Source organism: Hippopotamus amphibius, chromosome 3, assembly GCF_030028045.1.
Source record: "Hippopotamus amphibius kiboko isolate mHipAmp2 chromosome 3, mHipAmp2.hap2, whole genome shotgun sequence".
Classification (NCBI taxonomy): domain Eukaryota; kingdom Metazoa; phylum Chordata; class Mammalia; order Artiodactyla; family Hippopotamidae; genus Hippopotamus; species Hippopotamus amphibius.
Window position 1 is genome coordinate 18,973,794 of NC_080188.1, and position 16,175 is coordinate 18,989,968.

The 16,175-nt window shown below is 40.1% G+C and overlaps 2 protein-coding genes across 2 annotated transcripts in view; one reads left to right on the forward strand and one right to left on the reverse strand.

The window, feature by feature from the left end:
- Positions 1 to 8,632, forward strand: part of KLB (klotho beta) — a 31,891-nt gene extending 23,259 nt beyond the window's left edge. Inside the window, exons 4-5 of the mRNA XM_057727479.1 lie at positions 3,057 to 4,200; positions 6,715 to 8,632. Coding sequence (XP_057583462.1) covers positions 3,057 to 4,200; positions 6,715 to 7,103 — 1,533 coding nt within the window. The 3' untranslated portion in view covers positions 7,104 to 8,632. The remainder of the gene's footprint in view (positions 1 to 3,056; positions 4,201 to 6,714) is intronic.
- Positions 8,633 to 11,112: 2,480 nt separating this feature from the next.
- RPL9 (ribosomal protein L9) lies at positions 11,113 to 16,051 on the reverse strand. Its single transcript, XM_057727480.1, has 8 exons — positions 16,034 to 16,051; positions 15,536 to 15,582; positions 15,331 to 15,446; positions 14,654 to 14,749; positions 12,939 to 13,071; positions 12,054 to 12,134; positions 11,464 to 11,578; positions 11,113 to 11,190 (listed from the first exon to the last, which is right to left on the reverse strand). Exons 2-7 carry the CDS (start codon positions 15,579 to 15,581, stop codon positions 11,472 to 11,474), a joined length of 579 nt encoding a protein of 192 aa, XP_057583463.1. The 5' UTR covers position 15,582; positions 16,034 to 16,051; the 3' UTR covers positions 11,113 to 11,190; positions 11,464 to 11,471.
- Positions 16,052 to 16,175: the final 124 nt, after the last annotated feature.

Below are 16,175 nucleotides of genomic sequence, written 5' to 3' on the forward strand. Positions count from 1 at the left end.
GCCTACCCACACACATCTTATTTTCCAATCTTTTTCTCCTCCAATATTCTTCTCCACCATTTTGTTTTGAAAATTTTCAAACTAGTACAATAAACACCCATATTCCCTTCATCAGGATTGGCTGATTGTTAACATGTTGCCACGTTTGGTTTTCTCTCTCTCTCTTTTATGAACTGTTAAAAAGTCACAGACATCATTATACTTTACCCCCGGGCTTCCTAGGTGGCGCAGTGGTTAAGAATCTGCCTGCCAATGCAGGGGACACAGGTTCGATCCCTGCTCCAGGAGGATCCCACATGCCACGGAGCAACTAAGCCCGTGTGCCAAACAAACAAAAACAAAAATAAATAAACTTTACCCCCAAATATTTCTGCATGTGTCTTTTAAGAACAAGGACATTCTCCTGTTCATTATACTAGTATCATACTCAGGAAGTTTAATATTTATTCAATATCATCCAACATACAACCTATATTCAAATTTTCCTAAATGTCCCCCAAATGTCCTTTATAGATTCAAAACAAAAACTTTTTTTTATCATGAACAAGGGACACACATTTGTTGTTGTACATCTTTAGTCTCTTTAGTTCCGAGCAGTCCCCCTAATCTCATGGTACTGACATTTTTGAAGAGCTCAGGCCAGATGCTTGTAGAATGTTTCATGGATTTCTTTGTTTCTTTATTAGATTAGTTAGCCATTTCTGGAAATACTACTACATAGATGATGTCGTGTATTTCCCATACCTCACATTAGGAGGCACATAAAACCAGTTTGTTTCATTACTGAAGACATTAGTTGAAGTAGTAGTCATCAGATTTCTTGGTTAAGGTGGTATTTGCCAGATCTCTTAACTGAAAAGTACCTTTTCCATTTGTAATTAATTAATCTGATGGTGATAATTTGAGACCGTATAAATACCCTGGTTTCCCCAACAACATTCAACCAATGGTCTTAACATTGATTCATGAACCTTGACTGAATTATTACTTTGTAGGTTGAAAAATGGTGAGTTTCTAATTAGATTATTCCTTCCATTTTAGGTGAATTATTTTAAATTCAATGTGTTATAATTCATTGTTGTCATTGTTTCATTGGGCCTTTTGATGCTCAGATTATCTCAGATTTGGCCAATGGGGCTCTTTCAAACTGCTCTGTGTCTTTTTGACATTTCCCTTTCAGTTTTTAAGCACTTCCTTATTTTTGTGGCACAAGACGTACCAGCATCACCTCATTCTTTTCCTGCCCCAGACCTGCAAAAAGCCATTTCTCCAAAAAGCCCAGGATCCTTTTAATAGAAAATAGAACTTTAGAACCAAGCTCTGGGAGCCAGGGTTGAGATCAGGGTGCAATACTTTATTTCTCTTGGCAGATTAATCACACACTTGCTAAGACTAATGCTTTCTGGAGACTTTTTTTAAAGTAAGACAGATTTGGGGAATTCCCTGGTTGTCCAGCGGTTAGGACTCTGCACTTTCACTGCCGTGGCCCGGTTCAATCCCTGGTCAGGGAACTAAGATACTGCAAGCTGCGCCTTGGCCAAAAAAAAAAAAAAAGAGATTTTTCATTTAATCATGCCTTACCTTATGGCAAGATCGCCCTTTGTAAATACCCTTTCAATATCATGATGCTCTGAGATTTCAAAACACTAAACTGACCATCTAGGCTAGGAGGATTTTACCCAAATAATTATATACAGATTTAACTTTATGCTCACATGATCAATGTTCTCTCAGTTTAATGTTCTAGATAACTGGTTGGCAGATGGCAAGTGGGCAATGATATGATTTTGTAATTAGACAATGAGCAATGACACACGAGAAAACAATTAAAGGGAAAATATTTACCAAAGGTTAATTACCCATTTATTCCAGGTGCATTTAAATTCAGTCATGGGAAGAAATAGCACTTTAAAACAAATTCAGAACTTTTACTTTTGTTTTAAATTAATCTTGAATTTGAAAATTTTTTCTTAAGCCCTTTTCTGTTTTAATTTAGGCTCAGGGGCCTAGCAGGCAATTATTGCAAGGAAAATTAAACCCAAGTCATAAGTATTTTATGTTTGTAGAGTGCCTGAGAGTCGACAGAGCAGTTGCCCAGATTACGGACTCCTCACAGCACACCTGTGAGGTGGGTGAGATTGCCCTGTCACTATACAGTTGCCAAGCCTGAGTTTTAAAGGGACAGAACTACAATAGGAGTCTAGGGCTCTCTACGTGGTAGAGGGGCAGGGAATGAGACACCATCAGATCCAAGAGTCAACTTGGGAGTTTCTGAGGCTTATTTTAGGGTCCTCTCCTTTCATACTTCAAGTACCGTATGTAAGGAGGGTGTTCAGTATTCTCCCCTTGGATGAATAAATTCTATATTCTCACAGGCACATGGGTGGGGGATACAGAATGATGCACATGTGATATCACTGGGACTTTTCAAACAGAAGGCATTAGAGAGATGCATTCAGCAAAAGCAAGGGGTCATTCCCTATCCCATCTCACTGTCCTCTTTTAGGGACTGTGGCTGGGGTCAACCAGCATCCTCTAACCCCAAGTGCTAATCTCACTGAAATCCTCTACAACTGGAATGTTAACTTTGCCTTCAATTTATGGCAGAATTTGGAAGGTCCATCTTTTGTGACTCCTTTTAACTGAGAGTACTAAGTCAGTACTAAGCCAGATGCATTTGAATGGAATCACATGAGACCCCCACTACCTCACCTGGATTTTCAGGACTGACAAACTGGAAAGCAGCTTCTCAGTGTTTCCTGAGACAACTTGTTTTCCAAGGCAAGCCCTGGTTGTGGTTCCTTCTCTACATTTTCTGGTCCCTCTGGTAAATTTCAAGGGCTGGGAAGGAGAATAGCCCATCAGGCCTTTTTTCCTGACATCACCAGGAGAACAGCAGGAAGACATAGGTTGTTATGAAGGACATGTGCATCATTTATTTTCTCTATTGTCAGTGAGGGACAAAGTAAGATCAGGCTCTTCTTCCTCTCAGGGGACGTATGCCGAGAGTCTATCTGCCAGGGAGCGCTTTACCTGAATGTACTTGTTTTTCACAGCCCGAGTCAGTGGCTTCCTCCCCACAGTTCAGCGATCCTCACCTGTATGTGTGGAATGTGACGGGCAATCGACTGTTGCACCGAGTGGAAGGGGTGAGGCTGAAAACACGACCAGCTCAATGCACAGATTTTGTCAGCGTCAAAAGACAGCTTGAGATGTTGGCAAGAATGAAAGTCACCCACTACAGGTTTGCTCTGGACTGGCCCTCAATCCTTCCCACTGGCAACCTGTCCACAGTTAACCGACAGGCACTGAGGTACTACAGGTGTGTGGTCAGTGAGGGGCTGAAGCTCAACATCTCCTCAATGGTCACATTGTACTATCCGACCCATGCCCACCTAGGTCTCCCCGTGCCTCTGCTGCACAGAGGAGGGTGGCTGAACCCGTCCACCACCAAGGCCTTCCAGGACTATGCCGACCTGTGCTTCCAGGAGCTGGGGGACCTCGTGAAGCTCTGGATCACCATCAATGAGCCTAACCGGCTAAGTGACATCTACGACCGTTCTGGTAACGACACCTACTGGGCAGCCCACCACCTGCTGATCGCCCACGCCCTGGCCTGGCACCTCTACGACCGGCAGTACAGGCCTGTGCAGCGCGGGGCCGTGTCGCTGTCTCTGCACTCGGACTGGGCCGAACCTGCTAATCCCTACGCAGACTCGCACTGGAAGGCGGCCGAACGCTTCCTCCAGTTTGAAATCGCCTGGTTCGCAGAGCCCCTCTTCAAGACCGGGGACTACCCGTTGGCCATGAGGGAGTACATCGCCTCCAAGAATAAGCAAGGGCTCACGCGCTCCACGCTGCCTCAGTTCACAGAGGAGGAAAGGAGGCTGGTCAAGGGCACTGCCGACTTCTACGCCCTTAACCACTTCACCACCAGGTTCGTGATGCACGAGCGCCAGAACGGTAACAACTATGACACGGACAGGGACATCCAGTTTCTGCAGGACATCACCTGCCTGAGCTCCCCAACCCGCCTGGCCGTGATACCCTGGGGAGAGCGCAAGGTGCTGAAGTGGATCCAGAGGAACTATGGAGACGCGGATGTTTACATCACGGCCAGTGGCATTGACGACCAGTCTCTGGAAAATGATGAACTCCGAAAATACTACTTAGAGAAATACATTCAGGAGGCTTTGAAAGGTGAGGTTCGGGGGCCATTTCAGATACAGTGAAGTATGACATTCCCAGATAACATGAACAAAAGAATGAGGCGGACAGGCTCATTAATGACAGTGTCAGCTCATAACAGAAAATGTGTCAAGTACAGAAAAATATTTTTAAAAACCTGAAATCTCACTCCCCCGAAAAAGCACCTAGACTTGTGCTGACATTTTTAATACATTTGCGCTTGTACTATAATAGTCTTATAGCCAATTTTTTTCTTAGTATCACATTATACATGTTGTTCACATTATTTTAATGGTTGCTTAATATCTCATTATAGGGACATACTGCAGTGTACTTAGCCACCCCTCTGATGTTTACTACTTAGGTGTTTTTTTAACTACTGAAAAATAGCTATCCTTGTATATAAATCTTTGTCTTCATTTCTAATGCTCTCCTTAGGATGGATCACCCAATATGGAATTATGGGGTCACATATAAACAGCAGTGTTTGAGAGTGCTTATCTCACACACTCTTCCCAGGATTGGTTATTGTTACATTTTTTTAAAAAATATTTTTAAATATTCATGATCAATTTGTTGAAGCTGCAAAAAGTTCCCAGAAATCTGTTCATTTATTTGACAAATATTTATTGAGCACCTAGTATGGGCAAAAACGGTTCTGGGCACTATGCCACCACTGAACAAAAATAAAGATTACTATCCTTATGGAGCCCCTATTTTTCTGGGATAAGAGTCAATACACAAGTGTAAGATATAGCATGTCAGAGGTGAAAAGGTCTGTGGAGAAAAAACAGCAGGGAAGAGGGTACCCCCAGGGTGGGAGATAGGAGAGTGGTTACAATTCTAAATAGAGTGGTTAGGGAACCTCAAAGATCTCGAGAAGTGAGGCAGCAAACCAGTACTTACCTAAAGTGTTCCAGGTGAGAGAAGAGCAAATGCAAAAGCCCTAATATTGGAGCATGCCTGGCCTATTTGACAATCAGGAGGTCAGAATAGCTAGAAAAGAATGAGCAAGGGGGAAAGTAACTGAAGATGAGGTCAAGGAGGTAGAGGCAAATCAGGTGGGGCTTAGTAGGCCATTGTAAGAACTGTGGCTCTTATTGAGATAGAAAGGTTCCAGGTGGTTTTAAACAGAAGGTGACATGATCCAACTCACACTTTAGAAGAATTACTCTCGCTGCTCTTTTGTGAATACACTGTAAAGGAGCAAGAATTCAAACAGGGAGAATTGCACTGGTCTGGGTAAGGATAACTGGATTGGATCAGGTTATTAAGAGTGGAGATGGTGAGAAGTGGCCAGGTTCTGGATATATTTTGAAGGCAGTAAACAGGACTGGATGTGGGTATGAGAGAAGAAAGATGATTCTAACATTTTGGCTTGAGTAACTAAAAGGATGAGTGGCCATTTATCAGGTTGGGGAATAGGTTTTTGGAAATGAGTTGTTTGGTGTGCACAGGTTAAGTCTGAGATGTCTCTTAGATGTCCAATTAGAGATGTCAAGTAAGCTAACGGATACGAACCTCAAGTTGAGAGGTCTGGGGCTGATATACAAATTTGGGAATCAAGAGTAAATGGGTATATTTAAAACAATAAGGCTAAATGAGATCACTAAGAGAGCAAGCATAGAGAAGAGGGCTGAGCCCTGGTACACTTCGATATTCAGGTCAGAGAGATGAGAAACCAGTGTTTCAAAAAAAAAAAAGACTGAACAGGAGCCAGTGCTGTAAAAGATAACTAGAGGAGGATGTGCGATCAAGGCATGTTGTTTTTTCTGCATATTAAGATACTGGAAGTTACAGCATGTTTATATGGAAACAATCCAGAAGTGAGGGAAAATACATAAGAGAACAATGGAGTAATGTCCTTGAGTAGACAAATAAACTTAGTGTGTAAGTAGAGAACTGTGCTTCCTCCAGGAGCATGAACAGGTCGTCCACAATAACAGGAGAGAAAGGAGAATATAAGTGCAGATGCCAGTAGGTGGGTAGATGTGACTGTAGGAGATTGAAGCTCTCCTCTGAGAGCTTTAGTTCTTCAGTGGAAGTAGAGGAGAAGGTCATCACTTCAGAGCAAAGATGACAGAGGAGGGACTGTAAATTTGAGGACAGAAAAGGTGTGAAAGTGTAGTAGTAGAGCTAGAGTAAATGGCTGGGGTAACCAAGTGTAGTTATTGGGCAGCACAAATTTGAGATTTGCAATCAGGCCAAATAGGTAAGATTTTTCTGCTTTTGACACTAGGAACAAAAGTGACAATAAGTTCTCTGAATTTCATGGCTCCAATTCTTAAATTTGCTTTTCCTCCAGGTGTTTTTGTATTACATCAAATTTTTTTAAGTTATAATATTACACGTATCTTCATCTTCTTAAGAAAGATCAATCATAAAAGAATGTCAAAAAACTTTTAATGAAAATCACTTGTTTTATGGGCATGAGTTTTAGATTGTTTCAATGAAAACTAAATTCTTATTCAAAGATACTTTATAGTCTACTTGTGATTAATAATGTTCATTTCTGATGTTTTTCAGCATACCTGACTGATAAAATCAAAATCAAAGGCTATTATGTATTCAAACTGACTGAAGAAAAATCTAGACCCAGATTTGGATTCTTCACATCTGATTTCAAAGCCAAATCCTCAGTCCAGTTTTACAACAAACTGATCAGCAACAATGGCTTCCTTTCTGAGAACAGTAGTCCTAGATGCAGTCAGACTCAAAGAAACACAGAATGTATTCTCTGCTTATTTCTTGTGCAGAAGAAACCACTGATATTCTTTGGATGTTGTTTCTTCTTCACCTTGGTTCTACTTTTATCAATTACCATTTTTCATAAGCAAAAGAGAAGAAAATTTTGGAAAGCAAAGAACTTACAACACATACCATTAAAGAAAGGCCACAAGAGAGTTCTTAGCTAAGCTGATCCTACAATATTTCTGTCTGCCTGATGGAAAAGTTTAAAAATTCACTCCAGTTCCATATACTGGTAACTTACAGAAGATATACCTATACTGTAGAAAAAAGACAATTTGAGATATTACTGATAGCCAAGGTAATGACAATCGTGACAATTGATGTCTCCACTGTGTGGTTCAAAATTTCCCTTAGATGTTGACATCAGTGAATTCAGTTCTTGGATCTAAGGTAAAGGCTTCCCTAGACAGTAAGCTATGAGGATTATCTGATACGTTGTTTCATGGAGTTTGATGAGCTGTTTCCTATCATCATTCTCCAGTTTTCTTCTATGAATACCAATAGCTACTTATGACAAAATCATTTTGAAAAAATTGCAACTTAGTTAAGACTCCATAGCAGTGATTTAAAACTCTGAACACTGGATAGTCAGTGATAAATTCTGTCACTTCTAACAAGGTGCTTTCCTCTTTGGTCAGGGTGCTTCTCAAATGGAAATAAAAAATAGGGCAAACAATGCTTGTTGATAGCCAGTTACAGTATAGACTCTTAAGCACATCAATCCTTTAGTTTTCCTCAATAAAAATTACTAAGCATTTATAAAATATCTGATTTTGTGAGGTCTCTCCTTTATCAGATGATTTTTAAAAAATAACATTTAATTCCCATAACTCATCTCATGTTAAAGATCAGATGACTAAGAGTAAAGAGCTAGAGCCAACTGTCTATGTAGACAGGGAAGTCACTCAACCTCGCCATACAGCAACTTCTTTAGACAAATTGACATTATTCCTCATTTGAATTCTGACAAGATGTAGCATACTTAGGAAAATAAAACATTCTAAAAAGATGAAAAGGTTTATCTTCATTATAAAGTTACCAGACAAAGGACCATTTATCCCATAAGACTTAGTCTCTCCCCTGAAGTGCTTCACTGATCTGATACCAACATGCACAGAGACCTCGCAAGGTGTATGCAGAATGCACGCGTATCTGGACCTCTCAACCGTGTCTCTTTGGCCACAATTCAGAATGGTGGTCTGAATGAGTTGAAACTATTCTTACACTGCAACCTTTGAAGCTAGGATTAAGTAAATTCTTAAACCTGAATTTGCAGTTTGACTTTCTTGAACTCTATGCTTAAGATTCATTCACTGTATTATTCTAAATTTTGGAAGAAAACCTGACCCTAAACCCACTTATATCCATCCTTTCTTTAGGTGAGTCAATATTTAAATAACTAACCATTGTCTACTGTCCTGGAATTTTGACTTTAATAAAGAGTCAAAGGAAAACTCTTACTGAGATACTAATTGATAATAGCACTGTTTCAAAGAAACAAATAACACAACTGGTCAATTGAAAATTGCAAAAGTGATGAGACATCAATTTGCTATCTGGCTGGCCAAATTCAAAAAGTAAAAATTTGCACGTGCTCTTCTGTTCTCCTTGCTCCAACTCCACCCTTCCTTCAAACCTAGCAGATTGTAGGTTGTTTTGCAAAAAATTTTTGGCATTTTCTCTGAGAACCACTTAGTCATTGAACTTGAGGCTATATCCAATTACGATAACTAGTCAATTGTTTTAATTTTATACAATATCAGTTGAGCAACTCATCAACTCTCTAACCTCCAAGGTTTTGAAAAAGAAATGCACATTCAGTCATAGGAATAACAAAGCTTTGGGATTAAATCGATTTTGCTTTTCTGGTCTCTGTGTTTTGATTAAAGTATCTTGTATTCATGGTTTATAAATCTATTAAACAGCATTATTTTATGTCTTTACATTAGGTGCTTAAGCTTAAAACTGATGTCCCCCCTTTTTAAATTTGTTGCCTTGCCACAAATTTCCGCAAAGTACTGAAGTTCCTAACCCAATGCTTACCTTCTTCCCTTTTTGGCCACTTGGGAATTATTTTACTAGGTTTTTTTTTTTAATTTTCAAAAACTTTTTATTTTTTGGCCACGCCACGTGGGAATCTTAGTTCCCCAACCAGGGAGCGAACCCACCACCCGCTGCAGTGGAAGCAGTCTTAACCACTGGTTTAAGCCATCATCGTTCAAGTGTCCCTAGGTAAATACTTAAATCTGGCCCATTATCGATTACACTTACTATTCAGGTTTTTCTTAGACTCATTTTAAAATCATAAAGGGTCAATTAGGAACTGTAGATAGCTTTTGACAGGATAAGATCTTTAGGCTTTTCTGAGACTTGGAAGAAAGTCCTCTTAAAATGTAGCTTGTGTTACTTTGTATATTGTTACATTATTGTTGCATTCAATGTAAAAACCCTGTCTTTCACAACTATAGTACTTAAAGAGCCTCTGGAAAATGAGGTCAGTACATTGTGACTATGTGTTTAATTCTCAATGTAATTTATTCCAAACAAATTGGTTTATGCTTATTATTTATATTTAACCAACAATCTGGTTAGTTTTAAGAACTGTGGAATGTGAATGGGTTTGGTGTTGTAACTGGGTTCTGCCCCAACACTGCCTTCCCCATCCTCCCAAACTGTGTGCCAACTGGGTAACTTACTCCTGAGTATGTTTTCTCATTATAAAACGTGGACTCCTACACCTCAAAATCGAAAACCACACACATGCTTATCCATAGAAAAAACAGAAAACATGGAGGTTTTCCCTGGGGAGAACTAGACTTTCATTTACCACATCCAAGTTATTAAATGGAAATAACTCCTTAGCTACGAGACTGCAATAGTTATCCCGTGAAAGTCTCATACAAACCCACGTCACTCTTGGAGAACACATCACACTCCCACAGCTGCTACTACCGCCTATATACTGACATTCTTCAATAGTAACACCTCTATCCCTTCTTCCTCAACCCTCATATTCAATTTTGAAATTCTGTCAACACCTTCCAAAGCATCTTTCTAGTCCCGTTACTATTACTGAATCTCCGTAACGTGAATCTCCCTGGCAACGTGGGAACCATTCACTCAACAAACAGCTATGTGCCAGACACTGTTCTAGGTACTTTACTTGGAATATCCCAGTGTAGAAAAGATCACATCCTCATGAAGGTTAGACTCTAGCAGGAAAAAAGCATACAATCAATACACAACAAAGTAAATTATTAATAGTACATTATAAATACTATGGACAAAAACAAGAGGAGCAGGGTAAGGGTATGCTAGGATGGTCAAGGTAGGCTGCACTGAAAACACTTGACTATAGACCTGAAGATAATCTGTCACTCCAAAGAGAAAGACAACTTGAAGGCTTTAAGGCAGTGGTATTGAAGAGCAGGAAGGGCAAATCAGTCAGTGTAGTCAGAAAAGTTAAATGCATGAAAGATGCACTCTGGCTACTGCTGAGAGGAGCAAAGGTGATCAGTTCAAAGGGTTTCTGCCTTCATCTTCTAATTGTGGAAAACTTCAAAACTTTATGCAAGTAGGAACAGTACATTCATTCAGCTTCAACAAATATTAATGTATTGAAACCCTAGACCTAGAACCCCATCCAATGCCTACTCCAAACCACATCTCAAAAATTCCAAAGCAAAACCTACATTTACAATTCAAACCAAAGATTAACTCAAAGTAAAAATTAATTCTATTTATTTAAATCAAGATCTTTTAAGATCCTCATGTTCCAAATGGGTTTTGTTTTTTCTTGCTTAGTCCTTGAACATAACATACCTTGCTTTGAAGGCACAGCACACAGATTTTTCTGATGTACTAGATACACAATATGTAAGAGAAATCAAACTTGAATGTCATGTTTTGCCTGAGAAATCATAGGTTGGAGTTTTTATCAGACATCTCCCAAAGTTCCTCACCCAGTAATGAACAACCACAGTGTTGCTTGTCACCAATACCCATATTCCTCTTGCCTGAAATACTCTTGCTATTCCTTCAAGCCACTTCTCCCATTAAGTCTTACTAAATACAAAAAACTGCTATTCCTTCTGTTACTGTTACCACACTAGAATTTACTTAACTGCTTACTGGCCAAATAGTTGGAAAGGATAATCAAATTAAGAAAAACTCTCAAGTCAAAAGGGCTTTTATTCATTTTTAAAATATCCTCACTGAGTCTGGCCTCTTGCGGTTTCTGTAGCTGGATCACTGTAAAAAGAAATGAAAATGCCTGTAAATCTCCATCAATATCCTTGCCCAGAAAAGTTCTACTCTGAATCACCTAAGACATACTTTAAGATTATAACTTACTGGTTCACAGTAAAACTGTGTCAAATCTATCTCTTATTCTGCCAAATTTACTGTTTCAGAATGCAACTCTCCATTTTCTGCCTTTGCTACGCCTCCAGTTTAAGTCTTAATCAATTAAGACCCCCAACTAAAGCAGTTAATAAAATTTATATGGACATTACAAGAACCTACCTCATAGCCTATTCATCAGCCTGCTGAACAGTTCCTTTTTCAGAAACATAGATACCATCCAAAAATTTTCTGATATCCTTGTTTTTCACTGTTGTGGCTTGCTGAATTAAAGCAGCTGTAAAAGTGAAAAAGATAAGGCAATTATTTTATCAGACAAACTCACCATAAGAAAGTATTTTAGGGATTTCCCTGGTGGCACAGTGGTTAAGAATCCACCTGCCCATGCAGGGAACACAGGTTCGAGCCCTGGTTCAGGAAGATCCCACATGCCACAGAGCAACTACGCGCATGCACCACAACTACTGAGCCTGTGCTCTAGAGCCCACAAGCCACAACTATTGAGCCTAAGTGCCACAACTACTAAAGCTTGTGCTCCAAAAGAGAAGCCACTGCAATAAGCCCACACACCGCAACGAAGAGTACCCAGCTCGCCACAACTAGAGAAAGCCCATGCACAGTAATAAAGCCCCAACACAGCCAATAAATAAATTTATTTAGAAAAATAAAAACCTCTAAGATAACTGTTAGTCATCATTATATATAAAAAAAAAGATTTTGTAGGCATAATCAGACACAGTAAACATACAAACCTGAATTTGACACAAGTTCAATGTCGTTTCCTTCAAGAATCAACTCATCTTTCTGGGCTTGAGAAACTGAACAGGCAACGCCTAAAACGTAAGAGAGCATGTGGATAGTGTCAACATAAAATCAGATTTGTAGAATATTTAAAATATTTAAATTAAGTAGCAACCTGGGCCAAAATCTTATATTCCTGCTTGAATGAATCTGTCTCAGACTGATTACAGACTATGATTCAATTAAGGAGCATAAGAAAATGGTATTCAGCTAGCATAATTTAGCTATACAAAGCTTTGTATCCAATCTTACTTCTACTGTGTATATTTGGTATCCCTCAAAACTAATTTTTTACCTAAGGGTTCTCATTAAGTATTGCTGACCACAGCAACTACCATGTAATATTTCTGTAGAGCCATTAATTGGTACTAAGAACCCTTCTTCCCACCCCTCCCCAATTAAATGGAATCAAAAAGCATCAAGAGTACTAAGTTTTAAAAACTTTCTAATGCATCAGTGTTAACTATGTATCAGACGAGAACTATTTTAAATGCATTTCAACTTTAAGTCATTTAATCACGAGATGGTCCCAATTTTACAGATGAGTAAAGTGAGCTACATACAGGCAATCTGCCCAAGGCTGCCGGAGCTGAGCCCGAACCTGGGAAATCTAGGTATTAACCACTACTCAGATGGTCTTTTTTTGGATTTCAGTTTGCAAAACCAATCACAGCTCCTATGGCCTGCAAACTACCCCAACCGTAAGCCTTCAGGAATCACAATTGGTATAAATATGATATAAAGCCATAATCAAACTGGATAATTCTGAAACAAATCTGGTCTTATTGTTAACCCAAAATACCAACATTCACAAACAGAAAATTTCTGAACCATACCTGGCCTCATCCGAACCCTGCGGATGTATTTTTCACCCAAAAAATTTCGGATTTCAACAAGGGAACCATTCTCCTGAATAACAACGTTGATGGGGAAGTGAGCATACACAGACCTCATCTTGTAACGGAAGCCCTACGTTAAACAGACAAACTATTAGTAATGCCGAGAAATGTGAAGGACAGGATTGCCAATTTTTCTCTGAAAACCAAGTAGGAGTTGCCCTTTTGTAAAGGACATTTGGCAAATGTGTTTAATAGGCATTCCTGAGTCTCTGTCAGGGCTGTCTCCCTCTCTGCCACCTAAAAAAGGATGACCAAATCTCTAGGAATTATCAACGGAGACTTCAGAGGAAAATTTCCTCCTCCCTGACAAAGGAAACAGTTCTCACGTAGCACTCACTGTGTCAAGGTTTTGTAAAATATTATCACCTACACCAAGCCTTACAACAATTTTATACACAAACATTTGTTTCTGTGTCTCCTTACTGGACTGTGCAGCTCCTTAAGGAAGCATATATTTTACTACCTCCTATGCCCACAGTAAATAATGCTAGCTTCCCATCAGAGAAGAACCCCAAAGCCCTTCATTTTGGGCATCAAACTAACATACTGAGTTACTAAGGTACACCAGACAGCAAGAATTGAGGACACCGAAGACAGGCCTCTGCCCTCAAGAAACCTAGCCTGGTATGTTTTTCAGGAAATAGACAGGGAGCTCGGAAATTAGATTCACCTTTTTTTTCTATCCCTACGAGAGGCCCTGGTGGTGACACGCATAAGACAAGAAACCAAAGCCTACCCTATGTGTTACATTTTCTATAAAAAAATGTACCCCAAGAATGTAAACTGATACAGCCACTATGGAAAACAGTATGGGGGTTCCTTGCAAAACTAAAATTAGAACTACCATATGACCCAGCAATCCCACTCCTGGACATATACCCAGAGAACACCATCATTCAAAAACACACACGCACTCCAATGTTCACTGCAGCACTATTTACAATAGCCAGGACATGGAAGCAATCTAAATATCCATCAACAGATGAATGGATAAAGAAGATGTGGTACATACATACAATGGAATATTACTCAGCTGTAAAAAGCAATAAAACTGGGACATTTGTAGAGACATGGATGGACCCAGAGACTGTCATACAGAGTGAAGTGAGTCAGAAAGAGAAAAAAAAATATTGCATATTAACACATACATGTGGACTATAGAAAAACGGTACAGATCAACCAGTTTGCAAGGCAGAAATAGAGACACAGATGTAGAGAACAAACATATGGACACCAAGTGGGGAAAGCGGGGAGGGTTGGGGGGGGGAATGAATTGGGAGATTGGGATACCAAATTGTACACTCTAAATATATGCAGTTTATTTTAAAAAATAAAAAAATTAAAAATTAAAAAAAAATGTACCCCGAAAGTGAGTCTTATTTTGTGTGGAAAAAACACCATCAGCATACTATTCACACCATCTGAATAGTCCTATTAATCACTCAATCTTTGCATATCATTTAATCCTAAGACCCAGGAATGCCTATTAAACACATTTGCCAAGATCACTTTTCCCCAAGTACTTAATAAGTACATGTAACTAAGTTACATGCATAATCTATTCTCTGCAGCAGACATTTATGTTGCATACACAAAGTACAGCTGAGAACCCTCCCCTTCCAAAACAAAAGTAGTCTGATTAATTTGCTTACCAGTGTAACACCCTTGATCATGTTCTGTACATGACTACAGATAGTGCGAACAGTCGCCAGTTCCTTTCTGTTCCCCCACCATTTGTCAACCCGGAGCTGTAACAGAAGAAAACTTCAGAAAACTCTTTTCAGTAGTAACTAGGCTTGGAAAAAAGTTCATTTATTCAGTAATTACTCTAATTCTAGTATTTGCTCTAATTAAAACACAGTTTTCAAGGAAAAATTAAGCCACACACAAAGCCCTCAATTAATATTTTTGTTACTATACATTACAGGTACACTATCTCACAAAGGAATAACAACCCAGAAACACAAGTTTTGTACAAGTTGCATCAAACTTCACTCCTGGAAAACTGAAATACCAGGTTTAACAGACCTACTGCTGCGTTCCTAAGATTCTTACAAAACAATCAGAAGAAAAATAAACTTAACTTGTAACAGTATTAAGAGCTGCTACGAACAACTACTAGTACTGAGCTTTTATAATCCACTCTGTTCAGGATTTAGTTTTCCAATTCCACTAAACACCACCAAATCCAGCTGCAATTTTGGACACCAAATTTTAAGCTAAAACATCGAACCTCCAATTTCATAAATTTAAAAGCAACCCAATTTGATGCTCTTAAATCACAACCTTCCAAACAAGCAACTGAAAGTGTCAGAAAACAAAAACTCACCCTCTTCTTTTTCTTTCCAAGGAGACTGAGTTCTACATTGATGTGATTGAAATCCCTCCGCAGGGTGCCTCTGGGGCCCTTCACGATAACTGTACGTCCCTTCAGAGTAATGTCGACTAGGAGAGAACGTATTTGTGAGGGCTCGGAACAAGGTATAGAGTATATAGCAAAGATGTCAGAAAAATGCAAACACCAAGTCTCGTACCATTTTCTGGAATGTCGACAGTCTGATTGCTGAGAATGGTCTTCATTCTGAAACACAAACACTTGGGGTAAGAAGGCCGCAGAGGACCTGTTTTTGACCAAATTACAATGCACGGAGCTGCACTCCTACCGGAGGACGGCAGGCAAAAATCCCGGGAAGGAAACGGGAGGACTAGCACGGAGAACGGCCCCCGCTACGCCCCGGCCTGGAAGGAGAAGCTCCTAGACGGGGTGTTATAAGCTCAAAGGGCCAACGCCCGCTCAGGGCAACCCTGGGAGTCCCATCAAGCCGGCGCCACCCCGGCAAGGCTGAGAAGCGGCGGTAGGCCGAAAAGCCCAGTACAGGACTCGGATCCCAGCCCCACCAAATTCATATGGCGTTCGCCGCGTCGGGAGACAACCAAGATAGGACCTCCGAGGGCCAGACTCGCGCCGTGGGCTTTCTCTGAGCCGATGGCTTCAGATTCCTAAGGCCCACGGATGTCAGAAGCCACCTCACCTCGCAGTAGATGCGGCAAAGAGAGAACGTCTTTCGTCATCACGTTCTTATAGTCCGTAGGAGTCCTGCGTATGTCGTCATATGCGCACGACGCCGCTAAGCTAAAGCAGCCAATCGCGGAGCAGCGCAGGTTCCACCGGGT

Coding starts and splice junctions, on each gene's coding strand:
- RPL9 (XM_057727480.1), bottom strand. CDS start 15,581: ATGAAGACCATTCTCAGCAATCAGACTGTCGACATTCCAGAAAATG. Junction 14,750..15,330: donor TTGGAAAGAAAAAGAAGAGG/GTGAGTTTTTGT, acceptor CTTCTGTTACAG/CTCCGGGTTGACAAATGGTG. Junction 11,579..12,053: donor TGAACTTGTGTCAAATTCAG/GTTTGTATGTTT, acceptor TCACTTTTACAG/CTGCTTTAATTCAGCAAGCC.